This window comes from Aulonocara stuartgranti (genome assembly GCF_965226115.1).
Source record: "Aulonocara stuartgranti genome assembly, chromosome: 9".
NCBI lineage: Eukaryota > Metazoa > Chordata > Actinopteri > Cichliformes > Cichlidae > Aulonocara > Aulonocara stuartgranti.
In genome coordinates this window covers 32,242,797-32,263,767 of record NC_138960.1, presented here as the reverse complement: position 1 = coordinate 32,263,767, position 20,971 = coordinate 32,242,797, and the positions used below count along the sequence as shown (strand labels likewise).

The window sequence follows — 20,971 nt, the reverse complement described above, 5'->3', positions numbered from 1 at the left end:
TATTGAGGACATCTACACCACACGCTGCATTCGCAAAGCCACCAGCATTGTGGCTGATCGGACACACCCCTCTCACACACTCTTTACACTCCTGCCATCTGGAAAAAGGTACCGAAGCATTCGGGCACACACATCCAGACTGTGCAACAGCTTTTTTCCACAAGCCATCCGTCTCCTCAGCAAAAAGGGACTGACTGATAAACAATAAAGTTGAACTTGGAACTTGGAGAGCGATCTGCTGCAGTATCAGGATCACAATAAACTTTATTGTCCAGCTGCTCTGGATGAACACATGACAGGAAGTGGTTTTCTTTTTTTTTAATTAGCAAAAGAAAAACACCAACTAATCATTGGCTCAGCACGCTGGGAGAAGTTGAGCATTTGCTGGCAGAAAGTTGGAGTAGAAAAGTCTTTTCACTGATAGAAGCTCATTGATCAATGGTCATGAGTACCTTTCACGAAGAGTTTGGGGAATGGCTGCAATCACATGGTCATGAGAATTTGCATATTAATGGTCAAGGAACTGACCTCCCAGCCCATTGTTCCTTCAGTGGTGCTAGTTTCAGTCATTATGTAGGTGGAGCTGGGGGCCTGAAGGAGTTGAAAGTGTGGGGTGGGGGAGTAACAGGTCTGTCCCTGTTTGTGGAAACCACAGGAGGAGCTGTTCAGGCTGTTGCTGGGTGTGAATTGTTGATGGAGTCTTTAAACTTGTAGTTGCTGTTTTCCAGACTGAAGCAGAGTCGTTAGCTGAAAACTGGTTTTAGAGCTTCATTCAGGACACCTTCTCAGGCTCTTACAGCCTTACCTGTATCATAACAAAGTGTATAAACCCCAATCCACCTTTAACATGGTCCTTCTCCCAAACCTTCAAATAGGACTTTCTGGCCCTGTCATAGTAAAGGGCTGCTTAGAATATTAGAGCCACTGTCACAAAGTTCTTCCTGAAGTATAAGTGAGTGAGAGAGTTTCCTCACTTTGCAGCACAACACGTCTCACAAGATTTCTACAAGCAATCAGAGTGAAATTTGTACTTTGTGTTGTCAGATGAACATATGAGACACTTTGACTCTTCAGTGCAGTGTGGAGCCTAACAAAGATCTGTTTTGTGTCCCAGCTGATCAGCAGGAGGAGAAGAGTCTGACGGAGCAGCAGAGGAACATTTTCAGCCATCTGGACTCAGCTGAGTCACTACAGAGGAAACAATGAGCTCAACACAGGTGTGTGTGTGTGTGTGTGTGTGTCCGTGTGTGCGTGTGTGTGTCCAAATGTGCTATAGATAATCTCTATAGCACACTTGGACCACCCATAAAGGGTTAATGGAGGGAGTTCAGTTTGTTCCACGACTGCATTTCACTCACTGCCTCTGTTTGTTTCTCTGTCACTGCAGGACCAACGTGGACCAAGAAGTAAGCGCTCTCAGGAGGCCGACAAACCTCACAGAAGAAAGGGAGAGAGAAAATACAGTTGTGACGAGTGTGGGAAGGATTTTACCGTTAAAGCTTCCCTAAAAATGCATCAGGTCATCCACACTGGAGAGAGACCGTTCAGCTGTGGAGACTGTGGAAAGTCGTTTACTGGGTCTCGAAGCTTAAAAAGACACCAACTCATCCACACTGGAGAGAGACCGTTCAGCTGTGATGAGTGCGGAAAGTCTTTTACCCAGTCTGGAACCTTAAAAAACCACCAACTCATCCACACTGGAGAGAGACCGTTCAGCTGTGGAGACTGTGGAAAGTCTTTTACCGAGTCTGGAACCTTTAAAAAACACCAACTCATCCACACTGGAGAGAGACCGTTCAGCTGTGATGAGTGCGGGAAGTCTTTTACCCAGTCTGGAAGCTTAAAAAACCACCAACTCATCCACACTGGAGAGAGACCGTTCAGCTGTGGAGACTGTGGAAAGTCTTTTACCGAGTCTGGAACCTTAAAAAACCACCAACTCATCCACACTGGAGAGAGACCGTTCAGCTGTGGAGACTGTGGAAAGTCTTTTACCGAGTCTGGAACCTTTAAAAAACACCAACTCATCCACACTGGAGAGAGACCGTTCAGCTGTGATGAGTGCGGAAAGTCTTTTACCCAGTCTGGAAGCTTAAAAAACCACCAACTCATCCACACTGGAGAGAGACCGTTCAGCTGTGGAGACTGTGGAAAGTCTTTTACCGAGTCTGGAACCTTTAAAAAACACCAACTCATCCACACTGGAGAGAGACCGTTCAGCTGTGATGAGTGCGGGAAGTCTTTTACCCAGTCTGGAAGCTTAAAAAACCACCAACTCATCCACACTGGAGAGAGACCGTTCAGCTGTGGAGACTGTGGAAAGTCGTTTACTCAGCCTAGAAGCTTAAAATCACATCAACTCATCCACAGTGGAGTTAAAGCGTACAGCTGTGATCAGTGTGGCAGAGCTTTTACTCAGAGTAGCAGCTTACAGAGTCATCTAGTTACCCACTCTGGGATTAAAGCATACAGCTGTGACGTTTGTGGAAAAACCTTCAGCCTGAAACAGAACCGAAATACACACCTACGCATTCACACCAGACATGATGTGTACAGCTGTGATCAGTGTGGTAAACTATGTTTAACAGGCACACACTTACAACAACACATGTTTACCCACTCTGAGGAGAGACCTTATAAATGTGACTTGTGTGACAAGACTTTTAAATCTCCATATCACCTGAAAGCACACCAAAAGATCCACACAAGAAAGACTCTACAAGTGCAGTTACTGTGAGGTATGTATCTATATTTTTATCTTGTCAACCCAACTGTTTGAAACAACTTGTATTAGCATGTTAGCAATTTTACTGCATGGAAAAACACCTCTGAGTGATTATTCACTCTAATCACAGGTTTTTAGTGATAGTGTTTGAGAATTGTATTATTGTTATTGTAGCATTAAACTAGTATTAATTTAATGGTTTTACTCTTATCGTTTTTATAGCAATTTAAATTGAGCCGAGTGTGATAATGTAAACAGTAAAATGTAATTGGACTTTGGCAGAGATGCTCTTTATTTCAGGCAACGTTCAGGGTGAAAATGTTGAAGGACTGACTTACACTGTGTTTGTGTCTTTGTTTAGAAGCAGAGCGACACAGATGGATCCAGTTCTCAACCCTGTCATCGCTGTGGGAAAGACTTTTTTGCGACCTTTGCGGAAAAACTTTCAGTCATCAAAAGACCCTAAAATACATCAACGTAGACACACTGGAGACAAACTGAACTACTGTAAAGAATGTGGGAGAGGCTTCACCACTTCAAAGGACTTCAAACAACATGAATGAAAATGTGCCTCGTTACATTTTAAGCTTTCTAAACTGTTCTACTGTAGTGTTCATGTTGAGTGGTTAGCTTTGTTCCAGCAGTTGAATCAAAAAATCTGTTTCCTGTTATCATGTTTTTAATGAATGCATCGATCCATGTTTTCTGCAGTTTTTTTTTCAGCTTGTTTGTTATGAGATCCTGCAACAGTTAAACCAAAATTTTATATGTTAAATAAAGAAATGGTTTACTGACAAAGAGTTTGAGCCGTGATGTCATTTCCTGTATATCAGAGCAACACCTGAAGTTACCAATGTTTAAAGTCATAGTCAAATTATGTGTCAGCATGACCTTGTGAAAACTGCTTGGCGCTGCTTCACTATGTTATCTGCTAACTGTTAGGGCGTAGAAGGACGAAACTCCCAGGATGACCAGTGCCAGGACCTTCCTGATGCAGAGAGTTGTGTGTGGGGGGGATAAAGGAGAAGCTGAGGCATCCCAAAGTTAAAGCTGGCATAACTGAACCTTAATGTTTGATGTGTGTTGTGGTTCTCTTGCGCGCAGTAATTAATAGCTTGAACACAGAGCTTGATATAAAGACCTGGGTGACAACTAGCTTTCTGCCGCTGATTATACGTGGCCCTAAAATACCTAGAAATGTGGTGTCTAACCAGATACTTGCTCTGGATGCCATTACCTTGGCCTCCAGTAACACCTTGGAGTAATATTTGACCAGGACATTAAACAAATATTTAGGGCTGTGTGATCGGCAGAGTTGGAAAAAGCAGGAGTCACAGGAATTATTAGAAAAACAGGGTTTTCATTCATTTAACCCAAAAATTATGTTTACAAAAGTAATTAATGTTGAGCTCATAAAAAAGGTCAAAGAAACAAAACTGAACTCAGGCAAAGAACTGCAAACTTAACAAACCAAATGACTGCACAAAGAAATATAACTGACCTAAACATGAAATGGCACAGAAGGTCCATCTGCTGTATATCACTGGGAAAGAAAAGAAGGGGAGCTAATTTCACGCAGAGATGGAGAAAGATAATAAAGACAGGAGAGGAAGAAGAGAGGTGAGATTTAAGGGTAAGGACTGCTTATATTAAGAGTCGGTGAAGGTTCTCAGCCATCCAGTTCATCGTAGTCTAAGGAGCTTGGAAAGAAAAGCGTCTGGACTTCCTTAAGTTGCTTGAAGACGCTTCACCTCTCATCCGAGAAGCTTCTTCAGTTCTCAAGAAGCTCATCACAAAGACGGCAGCTGCAGAGAGTGACGGTACAGTAGAGCGACACAAGAGGGCGCCATTACACAAGCTTACTGCTCACAAGCAGCCAAGCACAGCAGCAACTACGGTATACAACTGGAGTAAGGTGGAAATTAACAAAGGACAGTGTTAAAAGTAGAATGAGAGTGGTGTAAGGCAAGTTGAAAGATCCACAATAAGTTTCTATAACATGTTCATCAAAGGTAACTTAATTTCTACTGTACTTCAAAGTGATGCTTTGTAGTTTAGGGAAGAGTTCTGTGTGCTTGTTTAAGGCAGCTATGAGCTGCAGTTTAAGGTCGAACTATGAGTGAAGTTCGCAGGGTTCTTTCAGTACAAACGCATCTGCATTAAGAGTGAATGTCATTACAGCTAAAGTATATGCAACAGTAACCCCAGAGTAATACTTAAGGATTTTGAAATCTAAACACAGACCATTAAATGACATTTAACTATACTCACAAGACGGTTGACAAAGATCTCCAAGAGCACTATGCTGTACCACTTACTGCAGTGGAAGAAGATGATGCTGAGCAAATTACAGAACTACAGACTGCTCATAAAAGCGAAAGAGTATGAACACTAACCGAAAAGGCTAAAGAGCTTTAAGAGAAGGACTTCAACATTTTGTGGCGTCAGTGGCGGTCCTAGCCTGTTTGGCGCCCTGGGCGAACACTCCCTCTGCTGGGGCATGTGACCTGGACTCACACTCACTGCAGCCCTGAACTTTTCTAAAAGATACATCTGAAAGGCTTTCTTTGCAATTAAGCAGATCTTTAATCTTTTATCTCCCTGTAATGAAGTCTGCGTGATGTCTGAGTGTAGTCATGTGACAGCTGTGCAGAAAATGGTGATTGAATTAAAAGCCAGCAGGCCTCATCTAAACGCATCTTAAGTGCAGAAGGCAAAACCTATATACCAAAAGCACATTTTGGTCATTGCATTATCAGCGACAGCAGCTGGTGTGGTTCTGCACTGGACGAAGAAAAGAGGTAAAATGATATTATGCTGTCTTTTGAATTTACATGCTGCTTGCATCGATGATGCTTTACAGGTCAGGGGACTATGACTGAATACGGTCATGTTCGGTTTCGTGTAGCGATGGGTAGATGAGGCCTCGTGAAGCGTTTCAGCACAAACTGTATCCATGCTGTGTCGACACAGTGTTGCTGTTTTGCTCCATGCTGACACCTGCTGGACCTTAAATACCATTGCAGGCAACTTGAGACTCACAACAGACACTGATTCAATGGCCAAGTCACACTTGTACACTGTAAGGTATTGTACTTTCCATGGAATCATTTTATATCTTTTACATTGCAAATATTTTACACATCTTTATTTTATACTCTACAAATATATTGTGAATGACATTAAGTGAAAATTAAAATGAAAGTATTGTGAATGTAATATTACCCATTTGACTCAGAGTTTATTATAAATTTCTATTCAGAAAAAAAAGTTTATCCAATGTTTTTGAATTCAGTCTATTGCATTTTTTTTTTTTTTGCACCATTTCCACAGCTTTGGAAAACTCACAGGCACAGATGAAGCTGGGCTACACAAAAACTGTAAAGCCAGGTGGATAAGGTTCTGATAATATGTCTTCCTTTCCCCCCAGTACGTTAAAGGATCCTCTGATCTTGGAATTTTTCTCTCCGACACTCTCCACAATACTAAGGGGTTGGCAGTCCTTTATAATAAAATTCAGGACTGCCTGGTCCAGAACAGTCTTCCTAGATGAAAATAATAAAACACATATTAATTAAAACAAATGATGATAAAGATGTTCAGTGTCTATATAGGCCCACCAGTGTTCATCCTCGGTGTGTTTGTCTCCTCATTTTCATGTTTGGCTCTGTAATGCCTAAACACTGAGGAGGTGCTTTTGTTTGTGTAAGAAAGCTCCGCAGAACAGATGCGACATTTAACCTGCATAAAATGAAATAAATAATTTACACTTCAAGTCACATTGCTGTTTTTCCTATTATGATAGGTTACACTGAAACAAAGACAGACAAACTATTACCTTATTTGCAGTTAAAAGATCAAAATGATCCCACACAGCAGAAACATTTCTTTTTCTTTCGGGCTCCATTTTGTTATGGAGAGATGATTATTTTTTATTTTTTTAATCTTTGCGAGAGTAATTTTGTGTTTTTTGGTGGCGACTCATTCCGTTGACAGATGCGGAACCTTTTAAACACAGATTGGGTCGTTGGCAATGAGCGATACTGCAGCTGTGTCGATCACGTGACTTTTTCTTAAAGCGACGCACGCAGGCTTTGCTATGTGAGCTTGATACATGCGTCGGTGCGTCAGTGTTGCAGGACCCATCACATTAAATCATTTTTCTTGTTTCTGTTGCAGATTTGTCCCACAGCTTTGAAAACCAGTTACATGTTTAATCCGATGATCCTGCAACATTTTCTGGTTTGTTTGGGAGAGTTTTTGGTGACGAAATATGCAAATGGGTGTTCAACAGAAAATAACACGACAAGTTACAAAAACCCCCGCAGATTTAATAAGTTTGTTTTTGAGTTGAATATCGCATATTATTCATTTTGACCTGTAACACAGTCTGAAGTGTATTTCATGCCCGTAACTTCACTTGCATGTGTAAACAGGCCCCTTTTTAACCTTTGCAGCAGGAATTATGGTTCTGAATTTAAAGAAACATAAAAACAGTCACTGCACCATAACTTTCATGATTTTAATGAAAACGTTAATGAAAAAAAACTTTGACTACAGGGAGCTTTGTGTTTGACTTCATCCACCTCATGTAAACTATACTATACTCACTCTACACCTACGACTGCACGGCCACTAACAGCTCCAACATCATTGTGAAGTTTGCGGACGACACTACAGTGGTGGGTCTTATCACCAACGGCGATGAGACGGCCTACAGGGAGGAGGTCAGCGCCCTGACCCACTGGTGTCAAGACAACCATCTCACCCTCAACGTCACAAAGACAAAGGAGTTGATAGTGGACTTCCGGAGGTGCAGAGAAGTACACACCCCCATCACCATCAACGGCGCTGCTGTGGAGAGAGTGAGCAGCTTCCGCTTCCTTGGTGTACATCTGGCTGAGGATCTTACGTGGTCAGTACACACAAACAAAACAGTGAAGAAGGCGCAGCAGCGCCTCTTCTTTCTCAGGAGACTGAAAAGATTCGGCATGAGCCCCCGCATCCTCAGGACCTTCTATCACTGTGCCATTGAGAGCATCCTCACTGGATGCATCACCACCTGGTATGGCAACAGCACCGCCTACAACTGCAAAGCTCTCCAGCGAGTAGTGCGGTGCTCTGAACGGATAATTGGAGGTGAGCGTCCCTCCCTCCAAGACATCTACAGGAAGCGCTGCCTGAGGAAAGCGGGGAGGATCATCAAGGACTCCAGTCACCCCAGCCATAAACTGTTCAGACTGCTTCCATCAGGAAGGAGGTTCTGCAGCATCCGGTCCCGTACCAGCAGACTGAGAGACAGCTTCTTCCATCAGGCCATCAGACTGCTGAACACGTCATAGACACCTCAGCTTCACTACTGGAACTTTAACATTATGCACTCCACACTGTACAGTAATGCCACTGTTTTGCACATATTCAACTCTGTATATTTTATATATTTTATTTATTGTTTACTCTATTTAATTTGTAAAATATGTGTACACACACACACACACACACACACGTGTAGAAAAATATTTAGTATACACATCCAGAAATGCATATACTATTATTTCAGATGTAGCCATTCTTGTATTTTGCACAACTCTGTTGCTTGTGAAGCTCGCACACAAGAATTTCACTCACATGTGCTGTACCAATGTACCTGCACATGTGATGTGACAATAAAAGTGATTTGATTTGATTTAAAAGAAAACTGTGGACAGTAGGTCCCTGGTGAGGAGGCGGGACACAGCGGAGAATGTAACTAACTGCTCCTGAAGGTTTTTCATGTTCGAAGTAGAATAAAGGGCCATGCTCCAACTGATGTTCAGCCAGTATTTTAATCTTCTTTTCACCAGCAAACACCGTGAAAAACTATGGTGAAACGATCAATGAAAAACACGGATATTACATCAGCAGAACAAAAATTACAACTCAAATAAAACATACACACAAAGTAAATGCACCAACATACCGTGTGCGCCTTTCTACTGAACATTCATGAGCAATTGTAGTCCATATCTTCTATATTTCCACCCTTTACACAGGCCAGCATTCTCTTTCTGGCTCGAGCCTTCAGTCTTTGGTGACACGTGCACTTAATTGAGCATCACCCCAAAGCATGCGCACCACAAAGCGCCACACTCAGGCCAACCAGTAGGTGGCGACAACACAACATGAATCCAGATTAAACACCAAAGTTTGAACATTGCAATCACAAAATAATTACATTTCAATGCGACGGCTACAGTAACAGTAATGGTGCGTCAACGGAGCTCGTATTTGTTGCTCTGGATCTTTCTGACGATTGTAGATGGAGGTGAGTGAGATGTTTGCTGTCAGTTGATCAGAGCGTTTGTAAAAAAAAAAAAACATTTTGGGGAACTTGGTCGAAACTTTTCACTGTATTCAGTTTTCACGCTTTGGCTCTGCGACTGGACTTCTTTGGACTTCTTTCGATGTTTCGTGAAGGCATTTACTGCTCCCTCGTGACAAGGCGGGGTTTGTTCATTTATCTATTTATTTATTATCCCTGGCTGGAACTGAACCAACGAACTTTTGCTTAGAAGTAACGAAAATAAAGATCTACAATAAGCATCTTAACAGAGTACAGGCTGTAATAAGAAGCTTGGCGTCTGTGTTCTTCAAAAGACGCATAAACTTTTTAGTTAAAAACATTAAAAATCAGGAAACAAACTCAGCCCGACTACACGGGATTTCCTGCGACGGAGGGAAAGCCCTGAAAATCTCAGCAGGCTGAACAAAAATCTAAACGTAGACATGATGTCGCAGTCAGGATTTGAGTAATGCGTCGTATTTATCAGTGGGTCTGGAAATGCTTTTAAAGCGGAGAAGTTAACGGTCGGGCTGGGTGGGAGACGTCCTCTTCCTGAGCGACTACAATGGGACAGCAGCAAAAGCACATCTCGGCTTTTATTCGTAGCCAAAGCCAGTTACACGAGTCTGGACGGCACGTCAGTGAATGGGCTCCATAGTTAACTTTGATTATTAGAGGAAACTGTAGTTTGGTTATTGGGGCTTAGAGCAGAGGAGACATGCATCACTGTGCTTGTTAATCATGTAAATATAATCAGTAACTGAAATCTCTGAACACTGAAGTCCTTATGTCTGAATATTTGCGAAGATCAAGTATCAATGTTACTTCCTTTTTCCCTTCCTCTTCTGAAAACCTCATTCTAAGTACTTTAAACATTTCAGTTTGCTTTCCAATCAGTCCGCCCGCTTTCACTTACAAAATATTAAACAGAAGTCTAAGTTCTGTAATTTAGGTTGTAAAAATACAGCATATCAAAACACAACATAGCTAAAGATCTACAATAATTAAAAGAGTACAGGCTGTAATAACAAGCTCACACTCAGGGTTAGACACAATGTTAATAATCAGGGCCGTGCAGAGAGGTTTAAAGGGGCACATTGAACCAGGCTGAATAACAACAACAACACATTCATCAAGAATCTAATATGGGCAACAAGGCAAAGCAAACGTAGCCGATGCTTTACCTGATGGGTACAATGTTGCTGTTGAGGGGTTGCTGTGGATAGTGCTGGTGGGCAGGGCTGTGTTGATCTGAGACTGTAGGCATTAAAAAGTCCATAGGAGAGATGGTAGCTGATTAAACAAGTGTCATGAGATAATAACAAAATGCAAAGATTGGTGACAGCGCTTGGAACCATAAGGACACAAAAAACTGTGAGAAATAATTTAGGCTCTGCCTGTGAATCACTCTTTGCTTCTCTTCTTCCTTCCATCCCATCTTTTCATATATCACTCTCCACTTGCTATGTGAGAACAAAGCACAACTTGCTATTGCAATAAACTATAAGCTAATTATCCACACCTAACAACTCTTGCACTTAATCTAAAATAAAATGATGACAGAAAAATGTTATAGCCCTGCCTTTAGTAGCCTCACACAGCTCTGCTGTTTCCTCCTCATGTCCTTACCAGCCATGTCTGGACAATGTTATATCATGAGTAATATTTTTTTTAAAAATCCATCAAAATAAAACACACACAGTGACATTTTAGACCTTCTTCAGAATACTGTATATACTATGGGCATCATGGTGCTGATCCAGAATCCTTACATTATTATTTATTACTAGAGCTACAATAATAAAGCAATGAGGAGGGGGAAGTAATAAATATGAAATAATGTCATTATGATGATTCCATTTGTTTCACTATCCACTCTGTGCAGGGCAAAGCTTATTACATGTTTAAACTGTAGAGATACAATCATTTTACTGCTGTAAAATCCAACTTTTGTCTTATTTAAAATATAAATCTAATATAATCTGCTTCTTAATGTATGTTCTTTAAAATACAGCGTGTGTTTTTTAAAATATTATAATAATGCATAATTATGTGGACATGCATATTAGATCGTTTTTAGTGAAATATAATCCCTCCAGAAAGGCAGGAAAAGCCCGGAAACTTACTTTAAAACTAAATATGTTCCCTAAAACGGTGACAGAGATACAGACCCATGACAGCCTTACACAGGTAGCCAGCAGCTATGACCAGCACTACTTGTACAGTTAATAAAAGGACAGGTAATGTTTGTCGCGCTGTTGCACACACAGCACGCTCGTTTGTTTCAGTTCGTCAGTTGCCACAAGACAGCTTACCAACGTGTACGTAATAAGCTAATACTCCTGTGTGCTACACACTACAGTGTACGCTGTACACCTACTTACTGGGTTTGTCGCATCAGTCTGTGTCTCTGAGTTAACTTGTGTTTCTCCTACAGCTCCGGACCGCTAAAAATGCGCGTGCTCTTTGTGAGCTCGTTCCCGGCTCGTAACCAGCGCGTTCTGCCGTCTGATGCAAGCCAGATCCTTTTATTTAGCAAAACTGTGATTAATAGTTAAATATTATTGTTGAGGGGCACAGACAGGACTCCGCACGCGCACACACACACACACACACACACACACAAAAAAAAAATCTTTTAAAAGTTGCCTCAACAAAAGGGCACTTTGGGCACTCATCAGGAAAGGGGCGGGTGCTCAAGCCCCTCTAGCCCCCCCGCTGCACGTGCCTGTTAATAATGTCTGAGACCTACAGTCAAAATGTTTGATTACAAAGACCGAAACTAAGAATCCCATCACTCAAAATCTGTTTCACTTAGTGAACTGAACCAAACGTAAGAGCAGATTTCAAACAAGAGAAGTTCGATAAATCACAGCCGACTGTCCAACATGAATACAAATGTAATAGCCTGCACACACTCATCACCAGCAGGTACATCTTGTTGCGTCCTCTTGCCTTCAGAGCTGCCTTCATCCTTCATTACAAAGACGCAGCTATTTTCTGGAAACCCTCCTCTGAGATTCTGTTCCACGTTGACTTGATAGCTTCTCACAGCTGCTGGAGATTTGTCAGATCCGTGATGTGAATCTGCCGTTCCACCACATCTCATAGTTGCTTTATTGGCTGTCGTTTTATAGCAGTGAACTCACAGCCATTTTCAAGAAGAGAGCGTGCTCTCCTCCTGCCTGGGTGTTTGGAGCTAGATGTGCAGGGGCCACGACTGAGAACAGGCTGCTCAGAGGGTAATTAACACTGCCCAAAAATCACTGGCTGCCCTCTGCGACCCCTGGAGGCCATGGCCAGATCCTCCTGTGTCAGAAAAAGCAGGACTATCTCAGGTGACCTCTCGCACCCCGTCCACCACCTGTTTGACTGCTGCCCTCTGGTCAGTGCCTCGGGTAAATCTCCCACTATTTAAACCCTAGTGGGAGTTGCCCATTAAGACAGAAATAATGGCTGTCCAACACAATTTTTAAGCTCTCCTCTAGTAACAGTACGAAGTTACAACATGTAACCTTTGCAGGAAGAAGTGCTGCAGCTGTTACGTATACAGTGCTGTGTAAAAGTTTTGAGCCACCACTCGTGTTTTTATAATTCACTAGAAAAATTGAGGAATTTGCAAACATTCATGGAAATACAGCATATAGGGCAAAATCGGCATTTACACAACTGTAACATGCTTGAAAGTCAACGTTTGGTTTGACCATATTTATTCTTCAACACAGCCTGAACTCTTAGGCAAGCTTATTTCTAATATTTTAAAGTTAGATGTTCTTATGTTTCAGGTACATGGGCCAGACGTGGCTGTCAAAAAGGCCAGGTGGGTCAGATACTAATAGTTGTGCTATGGACAGATTCCCCCACCTGAGCTGTAGATCTCTGCAGCTCGTCCAGAGTCACCATGGGCCTCTTGGCTGCATTTCTGATCAGCGCTCTCCTCGTTCGGCCTGTGAGTTTAGGTGGACGGCCTTGTCTTGGTAGGTTTACAGTTGTGCCGGACTCCTTCCATTTCTGAATGATGGCTTGAACAGTGCTCCGTGGGATGTTCAAGGCTTGGGAAATCTTTTTGTAGCCTAAGCCTGCTTTAAATTTCTCAATAACTTTATCCCTGACCTGTCTGGTGTGTTCTTTGGACTTCATGGTGTTGTTGCTCACAATATTCTCTTAGACAACCTCTGAGGCCGTCACAGCGCAGCTGTATTTGTACTGACATTAGATTATACACAGGTGCACTCTGTTTAGTCATTAGCACTCATCAGGCAGCGTCTATGGGCAACTGACTGCACTCAGACCAAAGGGGGCTGAATAATTATGCACACCCCACTTTGCAGTTATTTATTTGTAAAAAATGTTTGGAGTCATGTATGATTTTCGTTCCACTTCTCACGTGTTCACCACTTTGTGTGGGTCTTTCACGTGGAATTCCAATCAAATTGATTCATGTTTGTGGAAAAGTTCAAGGGGACGAATACTTTTGCAAGCCGCTGTATGTGTTTAATTTTAGTGTTTGTCTGTTCTGATGTTTCAGATACTGAGGTGTCCTGTGTTTTCATGGAGAGATGCGTCTTACCGTGCAGTTTCAAGATTGGGAATGAAATCGTCATCCACTGGTTTAAGACACCAAGAGACCTTCATGTCCACTCATTCTACTACAGCAGAGACCAGCTTGGAAACCAGGACCAGTACTACAGAAACAGGACTTCACTGTTCAAGGACCAGATCTCCAGTGGAAATGCCTCACTCCAGCTGACAAGTGTGGAGGTTCAGGATGAGGGCAGATATAAGTGCCACACCAGCACCATCACGGGAAACCAGGAGTCATTTGTCAACCTAAAAGTGGACGGTAGGAGAAACTTGCAGTGAACATCAGCTCAGTTCTCCGTGCACTGTCAGATGAATGAAGATTTTGTGTTCATTTTTGTCATCAGATTAATGATGAGTTTTTGATCCGTGATTTTTTGTTGCAGCTCCAGTTAATAAGGTCAAAATGAATCAGGTTGAAAACAGGATCAGTTGCAGGTCAGAGGGGATCTACCCTGAACCTCAGCTCACCTGGTCCACAAGCCCTCCATCCAACATCACCTTCACTAACACCACCACAGTCGAGCGGACTGAGCAGCTGCTTTACAACATCAGCAGCTCTCAGATGCTTTCAGCCGGTGTTTATCACCTGCTCTTTATCTGCACCATCAGCACTCGCAGGAACAGGAGGAGAGCCACTCTGCAGAGACTATGTGAGTATTTCAACCAAACTAGGAGAACTGCAGATGGGACGTAGATAACTAGGAAAAATATGAAGGAAAACTGCATTAAATATGTTGTCTGTAAAATTAAAACAAACAAACAAAAAACACAAAACCTGTTTATCTATCCTGATGAAACAATGCAAGGAAATCTCTATCCGTGATGTATCTTCGTCACCGTGCACTTTCAGATAAAATGCAGCATCCACACAAAGACTGTGGACCTTTAAAAAGTGTCAAGATGAACAAGGCGCACCAGAATGATCAAAAAGCAGAAAAGTTAAAGGCGGACTTTGGATGTGGTTTATGCAAAAAAGAAGAAAAAACTGTTGAGCTCTCTCTCATCAAAACACTGTTAGAAAATACAGGAATTTCTTTAAATATCAGTAATAACATACATATATCAGTATGTGGAGGGCTCAGCTGCAGGGGTCTATATGAGCTCAGTGAAAACAAGGAAGATTGGTCTGCCAGCGGGGCAGAGGTCACTGCGGTATTTATTAAGCTGTTTGGTGGTTGGTGCACTGAGGTGGATGAAATTCAACTCAAGTTCTTTTAGGCTTTGGGTCTTGAAGGCTTCTCCTGGGTGACATCAGTGGGGGTTTGGGGACAGCTCCTCCGGATTGGTGCTCTGGATCCACAGAGGAACCAGAGGGTTCACATTTCTCAGCCATCCTGGGAAGGTCCGTGCTACGATACTTTTAGGAAGACTCCAAGCTTCAGGAGGAACAGTGCAGCATGGATCAGTCTGATACCCTGTTACAAATATCTGAGGATATTGACTTGGATGTTTTGTTCTAGAAGTGAAGCAGAACAGTGGGTGTGTGATGACATTCGTAGACGACATCACGAGTTCCTGTTGATATCCCAAATTCATGGCTGTCTGAGAGTCCCTCAGAGTCAGGACTCCTCTTCTTTACCATTTTTCCTGCTTTTTGTTACAGAATTAAAATCACCAAACACAAACTTTGTATCCTTAACTTTTGCCGGTGAGTTTAAGTTTCGCTTCTCGTCCAATTGCATTCTGTCTTCTCTGCATTGTAAGATGCTGTGGCAACAGAACCTGAAAACTCAAGCAAATATCACATCACTGATGAGTGTTGGACAACGCTCTTTGCTGGGGTCTTTTGGCTGGTGAGGGTTCACTATGTGGTTACCATGGATATGTCTGTGAAGGTTCTCAGTCATCCAGGTCATCGTAGTCAAAGGAGCTTGCAAAGAAAAGCGTCTGGACTTCTTTAAGTTACTTGAAGACGTTTCACCTCTCATCCGAGAAGCTTCTTCAGTTCTAAGGTCAAATGGTGGAGAGTCCCAGATATAAACCTAGTGGGAGTTTCCCCCCACAGAGGGACAAAAGGACCCCCTGATGATCCTCTAATTGCCTGAGCCAAGGTGTGAAACTGGGTGTGGGTCTCAATCAGCCAGAGTTTCGGGTGAGTTCATTGTGAAACCTGGCCCCACCTTATCATGCAAATTCCTGAGATCAGATGGCCCAGGATGTGAGTGGGCGTTTAGGCAAAACGTCTTCAAGTATCTTAAAGAAGTCCAGATGCTTTTCTTTGCAAGCTCCTTTGATTACCATGGATACATGACGCTCTGTGTGGGAGTGCTCGCCTCGGCTCGGTGTTGCTTGGGGCTGCATGGACCTCTTAGTAATTTCCCAAGACTGTAGTTTTTAATATTGTTGTTAATCATTTACGTTGTATGCCTTCAGCTGATATCAGTGGTCCCAGCACTGGTGTGACAATCCCCTGCACCCCCTCAAACACTTCACTCACCAACTTCACCCTCCTCTGGAGATTCAACCACACTCAGACCGTCCTGAGCCAGTCCTGGACCGACGTCACCTACTCGGTGTCAGACGGGTGGAGGCAGAAGGTGGAGAATGTGTCCAAGTCAGGCAGCCTCATGCTAAAGGACTTATCCACAAAGCAGGAGGGGATGTACACCTGTAAGCTCAGTAATGCTGAGGAGACGCACATTACCCACATCCACCTGAGAATAACTGAAGGTAAGATCGAGCTGATATAAAACACTGCAGGGAGAAACTTGCCCAGCTGATGACCAGATAAAGCCAGATTTCTAAAGAAATTAATTAATCATTGGGCGATCGTGGCTCAAGAGTTGGGAGTTCGCCTTGTAATTGGAAGGTTGCCGGTTCGAGCCCCGGCTTGGGCAGTCTCGGTTGTTGTGTCCTTGGGCAAGACACTTCACCCATTGCCTACTGGTGGTGGTCAGAGGGCGCCAGTGTCTGTGCGCCCCAGGGTGGCTATGCAAATAAATTTGGATAATTGGACAAAAGCATAAAATAAACTACTAAATGTGTATTTTGGACATTTTCTTTGCATTGGTTTAAAAAGTGAAACAACATGACCCAAAATCTCAACTTCTCATAACAAATAACTTCTTACCTGTAGAGTCCTGACTAAATGTGTAACCATGCACCTGCCAGAGCTTTTATTATTGCATTTGTAAAGTGGGGACATTCAGCCAGACAAAGACTTATTCTACTCAGAAATAATAATAATAGATTGGATTTATATAGCGCTTTTCAAGGCACCCAAAGCGCTTTACAATACCACTATTCATTCACTCTCACATTCACACACTGGTGGAGGCAGCTACAGTTGTAGCCACAGCTGCCCTGGGGCAGACTGACAGAAGCGAGGCTGCCATATCGCGCCATCGGCCCCTCTGGCCAACACCAGTAGGCAAGTAGGGTAAAGTGTCTTGCCCAGGGACACAACGACCAGGACAGAGAGCCCAGGGATTGAACCGGCGACCTTCCGGTTACAGATGCAATTCCCAACCCCCTGAGCCACGGTCGCCCACACCCAGAAATGTTTGCTGTTGAAACATAACTACACAGACCAATAACGTAAAAGTAAAGATTCAGTGTAACTGTATCAAAAGTGAACCTATCAGTGTTTCTGCAGCTATGACCTCGTGTTATTACTGCACGTGAGCTTTACTCATAATTTCCTAAAATAAGACATGTGAGCGACTGTGAGGGGAACAATTGGAGGGGAAATGGACTTTTTTACAGGTTTCTCTCTTCATGGTTCAGTTAACAAGTTAAAGCTTATTGAGGAAGTGAATCTGTCAGTTGAACGAAAAAAGAAAACATAACTAATCCTGATGCAGCAGCAAGTTTTACTGTCACTTAGTCATCATACACTTCAGTTTTTGAATAATTCAGCAGTAAAACAAGCCTGTCGGGATTACAGTAATATTCTGGTGCGCAAACTAGTATGAAGTATTAAGTCAGCTGTGTTTATACTTATAAAGATCATGTACATTCTTTGATAATCACCAACATTATGATTAGTAACTGTACTTTCATTACACATTTTTCCACAGGGGCTCGCTCTAACACTGCAGTCATTACTACAGCTGTTATGTGTGGACTGGTATTGATCGGCCTGTCGATCGCTGCCCTAATCTCCATCAGGAGGTCTGTGCTACACTTTAATCACTTTGTTTGACTTTGAGTTGTTTATAGTCCAGGGTTGAATCACTGCAGTGTCTACACACCATAGAGTGTGATGGCGTTTGTTTGTGCTGGTCTGTCTGCATCGTTCTGCCATCATGAGGGAAACTAATCTGTTCATGTCACACTTTGAGCTGATAAATATTGAACAGCTGGTACTTTTGTTCAAGTAAAAAAAAAGAAAGTTGATTCTGTTCATCTGCACGTAGCGTTTTGTGGGAGAAACGTTTCGTCACTCATCCAAGTGACTTCTTCAGTCTCAGCTGACTGCAGGTTTCAATCTTATAAACAGTACATTTGCATAATGACTGAAATCAGCCCACTGAAGGAACAAAGGGCTGGGAGGTCAGTTCCTTAATCTTAAGCAGAGAGTTTAGATGAAGGAACTCGGGAACTATGTTACTGATGACACCCAGTTTGTGCTCCAGTGGATGACGAGAGTCAAACCTTAAATACTGATCCGTATGTGTAGGTTTATGGTGCACGTCTGCTCCCACAAAACGCTACGTGCAGAATCAACTTTTGGAGATTTACTTACCTGGATGATTGAGCATGCACCAAGACAATGAAACTCTCAGGGTTTTTTACAATAAGGTGAAAAGAAAGCACCAAAAACATCAGTGAAGTACAAAAACAATAAAAATATATAACAAATATAACAAGAAACAAACAACTTAATGAAACAGGAAATAAACTAATTCATTGTGGATACAGAAAAATGAATACTAAACTAACGGATCCTATAAATAGATTTTAAAAAATCTAAATTTTTCTACTTGATATGATGTAACAGCTACTGTAGATTAGACATGAATGACTTTCTGACCTTCTTATTCTGAGGACGAATATGTGTCTTACTGTCTTTTTATTTTGCGGGTGACTGTGTAATGAAGCCGAGCCTCATCCATAACCTTTGTTCATGGCATCAGCTGAGTTTACCTCATCATTGCCAACGTCTCTAATACATAGTTAATATTACATTGATTCATTAATTGTACTAAATTTAATAATCAGGAAGTTAAGAAAGGATTCATCAATCATCCGCAGGACAGTTGGATAGAACAGCAATAATCACATGAGCCTTCTTTTTCTGTGTATTACAATATACAGCTACCCACTGCTGCTAACGCGCTACAGACACGCGGCCTTTGTATCGTCGTCACAAACCAGGATGGACTCTGTTTTGTTCAGAGTCACAACAAAGAGAAACCTTATTTTACTACCTGATGAAGAACAAAGTAAAAACATAGTGACGTAGAGTTAACCATTAGGCTGTTTTCACCAACAGTCTCTGTATGCAGTCAGCTCAGATCAGACGCTGCTGTGATTTGAAAAATGCTGACCCCTGGTGGACAAAGTCTTAATTACAAGAACTAGTTCAACTTGACTCACTTGTACTTGTTTAGTCTACGAAACAATTGATAGACTAAACATGCTGTATCAGTATTATTAGAGGTGGGGAAATGGACCATAAGCATATTTGTCTGTTCAAAGATGTTTGATGAAGGACCATCACTGAGAACTCTTGAAAACAACGTTTGTAAATCAGCAGTCTTGCCTTTGACAATCTGTTGTGTTTAAAGGATGTGCTGAATGTGTTTATGCTTCAATTGATTCCTTTTCTTTCAAGAATTGTCTCCAGTTTTATTCTTACCTGAAGTGAAAACATCCCAGTGAAAATGTGGCCAACTGTCAGTTTAGACAAAGGTTTCAAAACAGCCACAGCTGTTAGTTTGTGTGTGTAAGCTAACAGCTAAAATAATGTTAATTATTAGTTTTTAGCGCTTAGTTTTTTATGTTGTTTAGTCTAGAAAACATTTTTGGCCAATACTCTGACAGTATTATGATCACTATGATCACAACACAGCTAAACACAGATCAGGTTCAGCATCTAAACTGCTGATGCAGACCTCTATAGAGGGGGGACGTCACGCTCTGACGTTTTTCTGGCCTAATGTTTAACACTGAAATGTTTCCCATTTAAAAAATTTCAAAAACGCCTTTTTCGATTGATATATGTTTGTAATTTGCTGATATTTGCACAATTTGAATGAAAATGTGAATTTCTGTAAATGTCTTAATTAAAAAACAGTGGTCGCATGCCAATAAAGATTTCTGTCATAATGTATATGTAAGTGAAGAACTGAGACTTTATTTTTTCAACCCTGTGATACTTAGTGTATCACATTTGATACATCACATTACATCATCAATAGTGATGCGCGAATCGTTCAATACTGGAGAATCACTTTACTGACTCATGAATCATGATTCACAAGTCCAACTGACTCACTGACTCATCCCTGTTGCTGTTAGCAGCAATGTATCTAGCTTATAATTAAAATTGTGGAGAAAGACACAACATCCAGTATCTTAACAAAAACATTTCTGCTCTGAACTGGAAGAAAAGACCTTGAGTAGAAGCTCAACCAATGTTGAGCTTCTACTCAATGCGCTTTAACCAATGTTAAAGCGCATTACCGCCCCCAGGCTCACATTTCAGTGGACATTTAGATGAGAAAATATATATTTAACACATTTAAGGAAAATACTAATAAAATAAAAATAAACAAAATAAATGTTTATTAAGCAATTTTGATAGGAAATTGCTTAATTTTAGAAATTTTTTTACTCTTTTGTTGCTCTATAAAATAGTTGTTTTTAGAATCATTCATCTTAGCAGTGGGATTTACATGAAAAGAGAAACAAATTAAGTTTGAGTGAAAATGTACATTTTTTTGCACTCTCTGGTCAACTGACTCAGTGAATCAAATGACTCAAAAAAGCCGATTCACTTTGGTGAGTGACTCATTAAAACTCGATTCAGTAAAAAGTATCAAATTTACCATCACTACCTGTGTCGGGTAATCTCGGCGAGTTTTTGTGAAGCGCGTATCGAGGCTCGCTTTGATTACGTATGCAGTGACTGATTCAGTAACTGGCTCGCCGGTTCGCGCCAGATTCGAAATAAAATGGGCAGCAAAACACAGCTGATTGGAAGAAGGAAGAGATTTTTTTAAAATCTCATCTCTTCTAATAAAGTATGCACACAGTAATAAATATCACGAATGATAAGAACCATAATATAAATAAACAACACTACAGATCCTATAATCTGATTTCTGTCTTTTAGTTTATTAAAAAGTGAAGCGCCACACACTAGTTTGTGTCATTATCCAGATGTACATAAG

The 20,971-nt window shown here is 41.7% G+C and overlaps 2 protein-coding genes across 10 annotated transcripts in view; both read left to right on the top strand.

Moving 5' to 3' along the window:
* Positions 1 to 20,971, top strand: part of LOC309713967 (uncharacterized protein) — a 279,275-nt gene that overhangs the window by 216,267 nt on the left and 42,037 nt on the right. For 2 of the 9 annotated variants that reach the window (XM_082545973.1, XM_082545972.1), the window contains 2 exons: positions 1,388 to 2,738; positions 3,087 to 3,846. The exons of 4 other annotated variants lie outside the window; for them this stretch is intronic. In XM_082545973.1, coding sequence (XP_082402099.1) covers positions 1,511 to 2,737 — 1,227 coding nt within the window. In that variant the 5' untranslated portion in view covers positions 1,388 to 1,510 and the 3' untranslated portion in view covers position 2,738; positions 3,087 to 3,846. Of the gene's footprint in view, positions 1 to 1,114; positions 1,218 to 1,387; positions 2,739 to 3,086; positions 3,848 to 20,971 lie in introns of those variants that run through there. 3 more of the 9 variants (XM_082545971.1, XM_082545970.1, XR_014278757.1) reach the window with 3 other exon arrangements.
* Positions 8,892 to 19,908, top strand: LOC309714257 (V-set domain containing T-cell activation inhibitor 1-like). Its single transcript, XM_082546556.1, has 6 exons — positions 8,892 to 9,029; positions 13,576 to 13,890; positions 14,015 to 14,281; positions 16,005 to 16,301; positions 17,651 to 17,744; positions 18,891 to 19,908. The coding sequence occupies exons 1-6, from the start codon at positions 8,969 to 8,971 to the stop codon at positions 19,036 to 19,038; spliced, it is 1,182 nt and encodes a 393-aa protein (XP_082402682.1). The 5' UTR covers positions 8,892 to 8,968; the 3' UTR covers positions 19,039 to 19,908.